At 36.2% G+C, this 11,901-nt stretch overlaps 1 protein-coding gene across 1 annotated transcript; it reads left to right on the top strand.

Annotated features, from left to right (window-relative positions):
- The first annotated feature begins 370 nt into the window (after positions 1-370).
- Positions 371-11,836, top strand: E2F8 (E2F transcription factor 8). The gene is made up of 12 exons (XM_026089339.1): positions 371-712; positions 1,004-1,160; positions 2,404-2,709; positions 3,398-3,559; positions 5,072-5,209; positions 5,543-5,752; positions 6,650-6,734; positions 7,019-7,529; positions 8,877-9,095; positions 9,967-10,099; positions 10,244-10,560; positions 11,288-11,836. The coding sequence occupies exons 1-12, from the start codon at positions 371-373 to the stop codon at positions 11,459-11,461; spliced, it is 2,754 nt and encodes a 917-aa protein (XP_025945124.1). The 3' UTR covers positions 11,462-11,836.
- Positions 11,837-11,901: the final 65 nt, after the last annotated feature.

Raw genomic sequence — 11,901 nt, 5'->3', positions numbered from 1 at the left:
CAAAACTTTACCTGATGGCTTTTATCCAAAATTTCCGTAACGTGCGGTACTGCCTTTTCCCCCGATTTCCCCCCGCTTTTTTTTTTTTTTTTTTTTAATAAAAACTGTTTAACTCACGCTTTGTAGCTTTTTGGTGCGGCTTAGCGTTCATTCTGACTTATTTTTTCCCTAGAGGGAAATAAAAGGAAAAGTACCTGCAAATACCATGGACTTCATGTAATAAGATAAAGGCGCAGTCTGCTAACTGGTTTACAGGGAAGGCTTCACCGTTTTAACAAAAGACTTAAATTCAGTAAAGGCTGTAACCTTTGGCTTTGAGCTATTCAAAACATTAAATTGATCTTTATTCTGCTTTGACTATTATCGACCGATGGATTATGTACAGTGTTACTGTTTTCGATTTTCAGCATCACAGTTTCCCTTTTTCTTGGTGCAGGAAAATCATTCTTCTGAGCCATACAGAAGCATATTGAAAACCCCTCTGAAACAATCAGCTACCTCTCATTCAGCCTTGACAGAGATACAGCCTGACTGTCAGCCCCTAACAACACCCCCAAAACCCAAGGAAATCCCCCCTGCAGATCCTTGGACACCCACTTCTAACCTTAAAATGCTGATTAGTGCAGCTAGTCCTGAGATTAGGAGCAGAGAACAGAGACGGGGACTCTCAGACAACACAAGTGAGGACCTACAGGCCAAACACTGTTTGCAGGTATGTTGTAAAGGTATTGTCTTTCTTTACTTTTTACTTAGGGGAAGGCTGTGTATTCAGTATAAATAGTTCACCTTAACGTACTGCAGCATTTTCTTTCGGCTATGATTTTGAAGTATTTACCATAAAAATAAGGATGTTGTCTTGTTACATAAAGCAGGCAATGATTTGCTGGTTTTATTCACAACTGTTGAGGACAAAAGCAGAGGGTTGGGCTGACAGTAAAGCTGTCAAATATATATAGTTATATATTTATTGTGTTAAAAAAATCTTTTTCTTGTTTCTGTATAGGAGCAGTTGTCTGGAGATGAATATGAAAAATCTCAACCAAGCCGCAAAGAGAAAAGTCTAGGATTACTGTGTCATAAATTCTTAGCTCGATATCCTAATTATCCCAGCACTGCTGAGAATAATTACATTTGCCTTGACGAAGTGGCAGAAGAGCTTAGTAAGTCTGTGTATATACTTCTATATACTTATTCATACGAATATGCCAGTAAGCCTGCTATTGGTGTTTAGGACATTTTTGCTCAGTAAAATTTTGAATGCTTACTGCATACTCCCAAACTTTCATTTAAACCTAGCTTTAAGCTGTCCATTCTTACAGCAATTGTTTTAAAAAGCTGAAGTTTCTTCAGTGAATGAGTTGAGAAGCTCTGGATTATGTTTAATATTAAACATTAAATTATTAGATATACCACAAATAACCCATTGCAGTTTTTTGGATCTAGGAGTGATGGCTAAGATTAGGGGTTGAATTTTGTGGCAGGAGCTAGCGTTTCTCAAGCTGAACCCACGACTTCCGGTTCAATCATGACATCAAAGCAAGAAAACACTTTCTGCTGTCTATGATAATTTAACCAACTTTCTCATTTTATATCACTGTTTAATTACACCAATGATCTAATGAGAGTCTAAGCTGCCAGCTTTAAGCTCAAGCTATGAAGTTACAGTAGTACACAGATTATGAAACTGTTAACAGTTATAAATTTTGCTATCAAATTTTTGCTGTCAGTATATCTTCAGATATGTCAAGGGACACAGAAGAGGGGTGAACTACAAACCAAAATGTCTATTACATTTCATTGTCCATACAAAATAACATACCTTGTTTAGAAAATGACTAGTCAAAAATGATAATTTAACAGAAAAAAAAGAAAAGCCCATTGTGTGTTTATAGAATAACATATTAAAAACAGATTTTTACAAAACAATTGTCTGCCTTGAGTTTCTAAAATATTCACTGAAGCAATCTAGAATTGATGCAATGAATAACTAAAATTAATATAAATAACAAAATAATTAAAAATACAGTTTTGTTTTGTTTTTCAAGTTGTATTGCCATTTGAAACCCTTCTATTGGCTCTACTGGCAGCAGTARGTTTTCATTCTTAAGATGCACTGTAAACAAGTATATCTTTGGAAAAGCAAGTCCTTGCCATATCTAAAGCAAGGATCGTTTACTTTTTCATGCTGGCAAGTTCTATAAGAGCAATTTTCAGGAAAATTTTGTAACGAGGAATTGGTTAAAATGACCTAGAAGTATATTAGTTGGGGAAATACAGAAAACTGATCCCTTTTATGTGAAACCATTATTTCAGCTAATGAAAGGTATAACAAAAGCTATTTTGTGTAGTAGAGATATCATGGTGATGTCATTTTTTTTCCTCTCTGTTTTTTTTCTTTTTCAGATGTTGAACGTAGACGCATATATGATATTGTGAACGTGCTAGAGAGCCTACACATGGTGAGCCGCCTCGCCAAAAACAGATATGCTTGGCATGGGCGACATAATCTCACCAAAACCCTGCAGACCTTGAAAAAAGTTGGAGAAGAGAACAAATATACCCAACAAATACAGATGATCAAGAACAGAGAGTATGAACATGAATTTGATACAGATGGTGAAAGAAATGAAGAAATGGCAAGATCTTTCAGCTCAAATGAGCATTCAGAAATGTGTTTTGTTGAGCTCCCAGGGATGGAATTTCGTGCTGGTAATATTTCTTTATAATGTCAGGAATAATATGTGCCTGTAGTTATAAGTATCTATGCACTTGGAAAGAACATTTATTGGACTTTTTTCTTAAATGCTACTGCCTGAAAAGCACTGCAACTATTGCTGGTGGGAGGGAGTTCCCTACTCTTTTTCATTTGTCTTAATCATTTAATTCTTACACAAGTTTTTTGTTTGTTTGTTTTGTTTTGTTTTTTAACAGTGCAAGAACAAGGGCGTTCAGGTGAAACTATCAAACAATAGCATTTTTTTATATAACATACAATCAAATTGCGGCATTTGTTACCATTGGATGTCAAAAGTAGAAACTACTCCATGAATTTTTAAAATTCAGGGTTGATTCATGGAAGAAATGTTCATTAAGGATTGTTAAATATATTGTACAGTCTGCAGTTAAGTCTTTAAGATTACAAGTTGTCAGATGATAGGAAAGGTTTACAAGGGGAAACACCACTCTCTCTTCTTCATTCTTCGATTTGGTATCTACCCAAGTATCTGATTCTAGAGACTTGATCCTGGAGTCCATGTTGGCCGTGACTAGCTGCTGCGTTGTTTGTTCTTATAATAATTGTTACTGTCAAATATTTATTTAATTTCTTCAGTGTTTTAAGTCTGTTTGTAGCTTGCACATCACCTAATGCTTTAATCCGTTCCACTGTCTGCTGCAGCATCAGTAAACAGCAGGAAAGACAAGTCTTTACGAGTGATGAGTCAGAAATTTGTGATGCTATTTCTTGTATCAACTCCTCAAATAGTAAGCCTTGAAGTTGCTGCTAAAATCTTGATTGGAGAAGACCAGTTAGAAGACTTGGATAAAAGCAAGTTTAAAAGTAAGTAAAATGCTGCTGTTGCTGTCTGCTTGTTGACGTTCTAAATAGAAATATCAGCTGTAAATTAAGTGAACTATTCTGATACACAATTACAGATTGTAAACTACAATGATCCCTTTCCTCCCATAAATATTTGAGTCTCCAGAAACTCACTAAACTCCTGACACAGTTTTTAATCAGGACCGACTTGTGCATAGTCATTCATACATACCATATAAGAGAAAGGAAAAGTCCTTTAAATCCTTTCATCATGAAGTAATGTCATGAGGGTACTTATTGGTAACAATTTCTTTCTTTTTTTCCTCAAGTGATCTATCTGTCAAAGATTTCAGCATCATTTCAGCAAAGATGTCCCAGCATCATGCAAATCTGTGTTCTGGTCATATAACTTATTGTTTGGAAACCTAAAGACATTTTGTAGAAGTCCTGTTAATAGCTTACCCCTGAGAGGAAGTGAAACCTAATGTAACTGCCAATTATTTCTTCATTCTTTTACCCTGCTTTCAGTTCCCAGCACACTTCCTCCTCTCCATTCAAATGAAAAGGTATTTCTAGGTCTAGGCCTGCATACCCATAATAATTAAAAATGTGCCTGCTCTTGAAGGACTAAGAACAATTTTTGGGTTTCATTGCAGATTTCATCCTTCCTTGATTCTCAGACAGACTCTTTTTTTTTTTTTTTGGTGAAACTATCTGTGGAATAAGAAAACTGATCCTCAGTGCTTTCGGTTCATAGTTTCCTTTCCACTGCATCATGACGACAGAGTGGGTGGGTGGCTAGTCACTGAGGTTTTTATATTCTTGTTCTTTCTTCTTCCCCTGTTAATGTCCATGTCTCACAATAAAAGCATTTTCAGGGCATTCCTTCCCTGTGTTTGTATTTCAGATATTATGTGTTTTTACCATGTTCTTGCTTAACAAGCATAGTCCCAAGTTCCCTGACTTGCTAGACATTAAATTTGCAGTAGCAGAAACATTGGGTTAAGCACATTCACTTTGCAGTCAAAGAATTCAGTTGCAATTTGACTGCTGCCTAAAACTTGCCCCTAATAGCTTCGCCTGAACAGTTAAGAACATGCAGGATGATTATCCTGTTGGGTGTTAGTGTGTTTCTTTCCCGCACCTCCATATTCACCCTTGCATGTGTATACCTGCTTCTTAAGCTACTTATTTTCACTATGGAACTTGTATAGGTTTGGTCATTGCACAGAGCCTAATTACCCAGAGACTTGTTTTGAAATGTTTTCTACATCTAGAGTAACACCTTATCTTTTCTTATTGGTATATTCTTTTTAGATGTTTTCTGTGCAATTCCATTTTAAATAGCAAATTTACATTGTGATATATTTTTTCATAGCATAAATATCTGTTCCCCAAAATTGTTTTCTTAAAGAAACTTTACAGGTTTTTGCACTGCTGCTAAAAGAATGTCATAATATTCTTAGTCTAATGGATGGTAACTTGTTAAAGAAACAGAAGTGCTATAGTTCACATTTGTTTCTTCTATTTCAGCCAAAATTAGGAGACTTTATGACATAGCAAATGTTCTCAGTAGCCTTGAGCTTATCAAGAAAGTTCATGTTACAGAGGAGAGAGGTAGAAAACCGGCATTCAAGTGGACAGGACCTGAGGTCTTGCCAAATGTTCGGGGTAGGTGTATGTTGCATTTTCTGTCTCGCTGATGATTTTCATTGTTTCTTTGTTTTCTCCTCTAGAAAACATTTTTTGAACAAGACAGGGTAAACTAAGCAGGTGGTCTTTGATAGTTACATTGCTGTACTTGGTCCTTGACAGCATAGCATTCTAGTATTTCATAGAACATATATATCTCCACGCAGTGCATATTCTCTTATTGAGACTTCCACATTTCCATTTTTGATGCTGCTACTACTCCAGTGTTTATAAACCAGGCTCAAATAGCTTCTTTTAATTACTGATGCTACACGTTATAAATATTTACTCTTTGTTTTGTTCTGCTTTTAGATACAAAACTTGAAGCCACTGCTACAACCTGGGTTCCACATATTTCAGACTCCATCACTTCCAAAGAGCAGTGTTCAAAAAATCTTTTTCCTTCAAGAGTCAAGCAAAGCTTTACTCGGCATCCATCTCTAATAAAGTTAGTTAAAAGTATAGAAAATGACAGAAGGAAGATCCAATCTGCTCCAACCAGTCCAGTTAAAATAAGCACAAGTATGTAGCAGAAAAGTACATTTCTGTATCTTTTTCTGAATATGTTCTTAACTCAGATGTAGGGTCTTGCATTAAATAGTCGAGCTCACCATCCTCTCACAGGAGATGTGGATGTGTGGGTATGCATGCTTACAACATAAGCATGTTTTAAGAACTGTCAAAAATAGACCAGATGGGGGAAACATAGTGCTGGTAAATCTGAGACCTGACAAGATTTATAGTGAAAACAAATCTGAAATGATCCACATTTACTGAATAAGCTGTGCAATTAGTAGAAACTCTTTTCAGTTTGATGGATCAAAACCAGCCACAGCTTGAACAGTTGCAGCAATGTAAATACATTCATTTAGATCTGGCACAAATTCAGCATACTGCAGGAAACTGTTGTCTCCTCTTTCACACTGAACAAAGTGGGGGTGGCATATTATATATTTGGAATTTAAGAAGAAAAATCCTTTTTTACGTATTACTATTTTGACTTTTTGAGATGTTGTATTATTGGCTACAGACTTTCTGTTTGTGTAGTATAGCTGATTCTCTATGAACTGATCTGACCCTGGTTTGTTGTGGAAACTCTGCCTTTTCAGGTTTTCCTATCTATCTAAGCTGTTCTGTAAAATTGACAGAAAACTTCCTATCAATGTTCATGTTCTTGTTGTGTATCCTTTTTAAAACCAACCAAACAAAAAAAAGCCCTTGAGCTGAGGCTTTACAACTTGTTTGATGTAAGCTACCATCTGATTGATCAAATCAAGTCTGGGCTGCAATTTGATAACACAGTCTTAATGCCTTCTCATTAAATGTGTATACTGCATTAAATAATGCAATCTGAAGTCTGAATTTAACTTCCAAGTCTGATGCATTACAGGTTTTGTTTTATTTTCCCTCTCCAACCAGGTAGTGATCAGAATTTATCAGCTGTTCCAAGTAAAATGGCTCAGCTTGCAGTGAACTCTAAACATCAGCTAGAAGGACAATCAAAGTAAGTACACAAGTGTTATGGTGAGAAGTTTTATTTTGTCCCTGGCCATTAAATTTAAGCTATGCTCAGCTTGAGTTGGGCAATTGGCTCAAAATCAGTAGCCCCTGGTACTACATGTTTTTTTTAATTTATTTTTTGTTTATTGGCTAGAGAAGTACAAATTCATGTTAAGTCTTGGTTTGGCAAAACAGAATTTGTCAGGGCATTTCTGCATGAAGATGTTAAAATGTGCATTTGTGGAGGGGGTTGGTTTATTATTTATTTATTTATTTATTTATATTTAGGAAAGCAAAAGAGATGAAAATGAAATTGGCTTTGGCATGTAATCAGTCCTCCCCCGAGGCGGTCCCCAAACCTGAACCTCGCACTGCACCACCCGCTCAGAAGTCAGTTCTCGCTCAACCACTGGGTGTCCTGCCTCCAAGCCACAGTTCAGTGTCACCAGTAATGCTACCTCACACTCATTCTGGTGTTTCATATGCAATATATTTGCATCCTTCCCAAGCCCACACTGTGACAACATACAGCCCAAGTTTCATGTTGCAGCCTCTACCATGTGCTAATGTGACTGGAATTAAAAGTATTAATTCAAAAGTACTGAATAAAATAACCACTGAAGAAGGAGACAATCACATAGCTAAAGATGATCCAAGAAACTCCTTGACAGCTAACGAAAGACAAACTGTACAGCCTGAATCTATGTCACACAAGTGCCTTAAAAGATCACAAGCATTACAAGAGAACAGTCTGATTAAAAAGTGTAGAAGTGATGACAAAAGCCTTGCTACTTCTCTGGTAAGTTAAATTATTTTTTTAAATCCCATTTTACAGCTTAATGATGGTGCCACCTACTCTTTTCAAAGTCATTTAGGATCCCATCAGATGATGTAAAATTTGTAAATTCATTGTAAATTCATCGTAAAGCCTGACTGGGAAGTAATCTAAACCCTTAATCCTTTAATTGACTTTAAGAGCATTTGTGCTACAGACTTGCAGAAACTTTGCAACATAAAACAACATTTCATGTTGGCACTGGAGAACACCTGTTCCTGTACCTTGGAGGAAAAATTCTGGAGGGTATGAAAACAGATAAAAGACAAAACTGAACTGTCTGCTCTTGCTTGCTAATGCAAGTGTGTGTTGGTATTTTGAATAACATTGCACTTGAAGAGATGATTTGTTGTGCTTGCTGATGTTTGTTGTTTTTATTTGTTTTTTTTTTTAATAGGATAATCACATAATCTTTTCTGGTATTTGCAAAGCACCAGGCAGAATATACAGAATAATGCATATCTTTGAAAGGCTAACCTAGAATCAGGCTGTATTTTTCCTCTTCCCCTCTCTCCCACTCCAAATTTTTATTTCAGAGAAGGTGTCTCAATGTGTTCAGAAGTTAGTCAAAATGAAACAACCTCTCCCAAAAACATTATCGCAAGGCTTAGCTGGGTATCAGGATATTTATGCCATCATTCTGGAGTAGTTCAAGTACACAAGGAGCTAGCATTCACTCTTGGCTTTAATGGTGTTAGGAAGGAAAGCAGACGTGTAAAAGTTGATGGACACAACGTCCCCAAAACCCTGGTACCTTCTAAATATTTTTATCCAGTGTTGTAGGCAGCCAGTGTTGGATTGTCATAGTCTTAATAATAAGGTGTATGAAGAGAATAAGACCTTAAGTTTGGAAAAACTGGGCCTGGTTTACTTTTCACCCCTCCCTCTCAGCACTGGGCTCAGTTGCTGACTGTGTTAGTGTCCCTGCAAATTATTAGGCTGCTTTAAATTGTGCTTGGCAAAACAACCATGAAATGTTATCAGTGTGTGCTGTGACAATGTCAATGGCATCAAACATCCACTAGCTGCAAAGGAGCGAGAGGGGATAACGTAGAAGCAGTTGTCTGTACTTGTAACTAGAAATCCTTATAGCACAAACTTGAGAATCAGGAGAAAGGAGAAAATTTGTTTTCTAGGTTGTGTCCACAGAGAATTGTCATAGAAATGCAGCTTTTCTGACAGCTAGAGGTATTTACTTTGTTATCCTAACTTTTTAAATGTATAAATATTATTGTAGACCTGTAATTGAGGCTGTAAAGTCTGTCTTTTACAATGTCTGCCTATGTTTTTATATGTACTTCTTTTTTAAAGGGAGAATCCATTAAAAATGAAAGACCACCTTCTAATGGTTTGCAGATGAATCATGAAATGGACAATTTCCAGAAAGAGAGACAAAACAAAGCTGAAAAATTAGATCAAAACGTGGCAAGTTGCTGTGACCAATGTAAGAGAGAAGGTATTCCAGAAGATGAGGACAGAACCAAAACTAAACAAGAAATACCTATGGCATTTGCCATTCCTGCTCACGAGGTAAACTTTCTGTCAGGCACCACAGCATATCGTACCATTGCCTGAAAAAATACCACTTCTAAGAGAACTCTCTGCCAAAGAAACAAAACTATAATAAATACATGTCTATAGATTAATTTTGGTTGAATTATTTTTCAGTGTGCTTTTAAAATCTCATTTACTGTAGGACTCTTCTATTTTGCATTAAGCACACAAATAAGAGGGAATGAAATGACTGGAATGAAGATGGTAACTAAGACTCACTAGATGGAGGCAGCGCTGAGATTCCACACCTTCCCAGTCCTTTGTTTGCCTATACTTAATTTCAAATACTTTAATTTACAACAGAACCACATAAAGCTTTTTATATTTTAGTAAAATTTAGTATTCTGCAATTAGACTTACTGCTATAAAGAACTTGATTAAGAACAATTTTGTCAACAAAAGCAGAACTTGTAAATGCAAATGGGTTTTCTTCCAGGATTTATCTTACAAAAACCCAATGCAAGAATGAGGTGACATGATGATTACTGGGTCCAGATGTTTCTTTTGTTAGAAAAAAGTATTCAGTATCAAGATTTCTCTTGTGTCTGGTCTAATTGTAACATGTTAATCTGGGACGGATTTCCAGCCCTTTACTGAGGATGTCAGCTGGGAATGGAGCCAGCTGACTTCTGCGGAGTATGGCAGTCTTATTTTAAGAAGTGTTGCTTTGAGTCAGCTGTGTCTAACTTCAAGCAGAAGGTAGTACAGGGCACAGAATATAGGATCCCAGGGGTGTGGAGGAGAAAGAATTAAGGGCAAGACAATAGGAATGCAACTGTGGGGAAGAACTTCAAGAAGGTTGCTTATTATATCTTTGAGTACAAGTGATTGTCTCTTTCTTTTCCAGACTTTTTTTCCATCTGGCTATCTTATTCCTCTTCCTCAGTGTACCCACCATGGCAACCAGGCAGGTTTTTCTAACAAAGAGAAAGCTGGAATATGTTCATTACAGCACACTACCTACAGCTCGCCCATTGCTGGTGAGTATTAGATTAAATATACATATAGTTCTCTGTCTTGCAGGACTGTGGGCTAGACTTATCCTACTGAGGTCATGACATCACACTGCAGTGGTTTGAGCCTCAGTTTTTAATCCCCTCCCCTACTTGATTTTTCATCTTTAGGTGTGATTCCAGTGACAGCATCTGAACTGAAAGCAGTTAACATTCCTGCTTTTCATATAACACCCTTGAATATAATGGTATCACCAACTTCTATAGCTGCTGCACCTGTACTGAGCAACTCCTGTCTCAATTCAAGCAACACAAGTTCTGCCCAGACTCCAAGTTCTTCAGTTCTGAACTTCACACTGCAACATTTAGGACTAATACCTGCTGGTGTGCCAGTTCCTGCAAGTCCTGTTCTTCAGCGCATGACAGTCTCTTCAAAATCAGAAAATGTTAGCCATAGCTCAGAAAACATGAACTTGAAAGAAGAGAAGGTAAGTAAAAATATATTGCAACTTCCTGACCGTGAGTTGAATGGGAAATACAGTGCAGTAACTCCTTTACAGCAGGTAAAATTCTTAATGTTTTTTCCATCTTACTTTATTTATAATACAGCACTGCCCAAAAAAGCTGGAGTAATAGGCAATGAAGGCTAGCATATTACAGGTTAGAAAGCAAAAGCAAGTATCATGTTTGTTGTGTGGAAGTGGAGCCAGCTTGGAGGAGTTGCAGGATGACAGGATGTGAAGAGACAACTGTCTTAAAGGCAAAATTTGTGATAGATTTGAGATGACATTTATTTACAAAATATCCATTTGTTACTTTATCTTTCCTTCTCACTACTCTCCTAACTTACTCTCAAGGACTTGCTTTTTTTTTTTTTTTTTTTTTAAAGAAGATAGGTTTGGTAGAGGATTAAAAAAAGAATTTCCACAGGAAGAAATCTGCATATTTATGTAATATTATATTGCCTAAGATATGTTTGTACTAAAAAAGGAGACAGGAAGGGGTTACAGAAACAGGTTTTCATTTTTTAACATATTTTATTTTTATATGTATATATATACACACACACACATATATAGGTATAAATAAAAATAGATATACTCTTCTCAGTAAAGAGCTGTTATATTTTTTTTTATTTAAAAAAATACGAAAACCTAAAGCCAGAATTCACTTTTTTTAAATTAAAGTAACTTTCTCTCTTTCTCATCTTTTTAGCCAAGTGTTCCAAAGGAACCCCAAGAGCTCCAAACAGTGAAAGAAAACTTTTTTCGCACACCAGGAGGGCCAAACACAGTATCTTCATTTTCTGCAAATTCAGATGGTACTGATGGAATTTCTGAAGGAACCTTGTATATTCCTCAAAGAAAACTTGAAGTGTCAGAAGACTAATTTCAGGATATCGAGTTGCTGAATGTATTAGCAGGCATAATTACTGATAACACACTGCGTGCATCTTGGATTTTATGATGGACAATGTTTATTTTGGACATGTATTGGCAAGACCTCAATACTGGAATAGCCTTAATTAATTAATGCTTTAGAATTAAAAGCAGCTCTTAATGAGAAAGTTAATGTCTAATAATTTTTTGAAAAGGCTTACCTAAACTATCATAGCAACCAAGTTATTTATCTAATGTTTTCTATGTTGCTTTTCTGCTATGCAAAGTAAGCTGAAATTGACTTTGTACAGAAAGGTACAGTCTATCAGTCAGTACATATTTTGCACAAAGAAAGTACTGTGAGCATGTAAATATTTTCTGCCTTAACAAAAAGGCCATAGTTACAATTTCTTTTGCTCCTATGTTCAATAATGCTCTTTTGTAAAGTTA

Source organism: Apteryx rowi, unplaced genomic scaffold (assembly GCF_003343035.1).
Source record: "Apteryx rowi isolate R43461 unplaced genomic scaffold, aptRow1 scaffold_81, whole genome shotgun sequence".
Taxonomy (NCBI): domain Eukaryota; kingdom Metazoa; phylum Chordata; class Aves; order Apterygiformes; family Apterygidae; genus Apteryx; species Apteryx rowi.
Note: the sequence above shows the minus strand (reverse complement) of the source record. Positions and strands in the feature narration are given on the sequence as shown.

Excerpts from the sequence above, each read along its gene's own strand:
- E2F8 (XM_026089339.1), top strand. The coding sequence starts at position 371 with ATGGATTATGTACAGTGTTACTGTTTTCGATTTTCAGCATCACAGTTT. Across the intron at positions 5,753-6,649 it reads TCCAGTTAAAATAAGCACAA|GTAGTGATCAGAATTTATCA; the intron begins GTATGTAGCAGA and ends CTCTCCAACCAG. Across the intron at positions 9,096-9,966 it reads TTGCCATTCCTGCTCACGAG|ACTTTTTTTCCATCTGGCTA; the intron begins GTAAACTTTCTG and ends TTTCTTTTCCAG.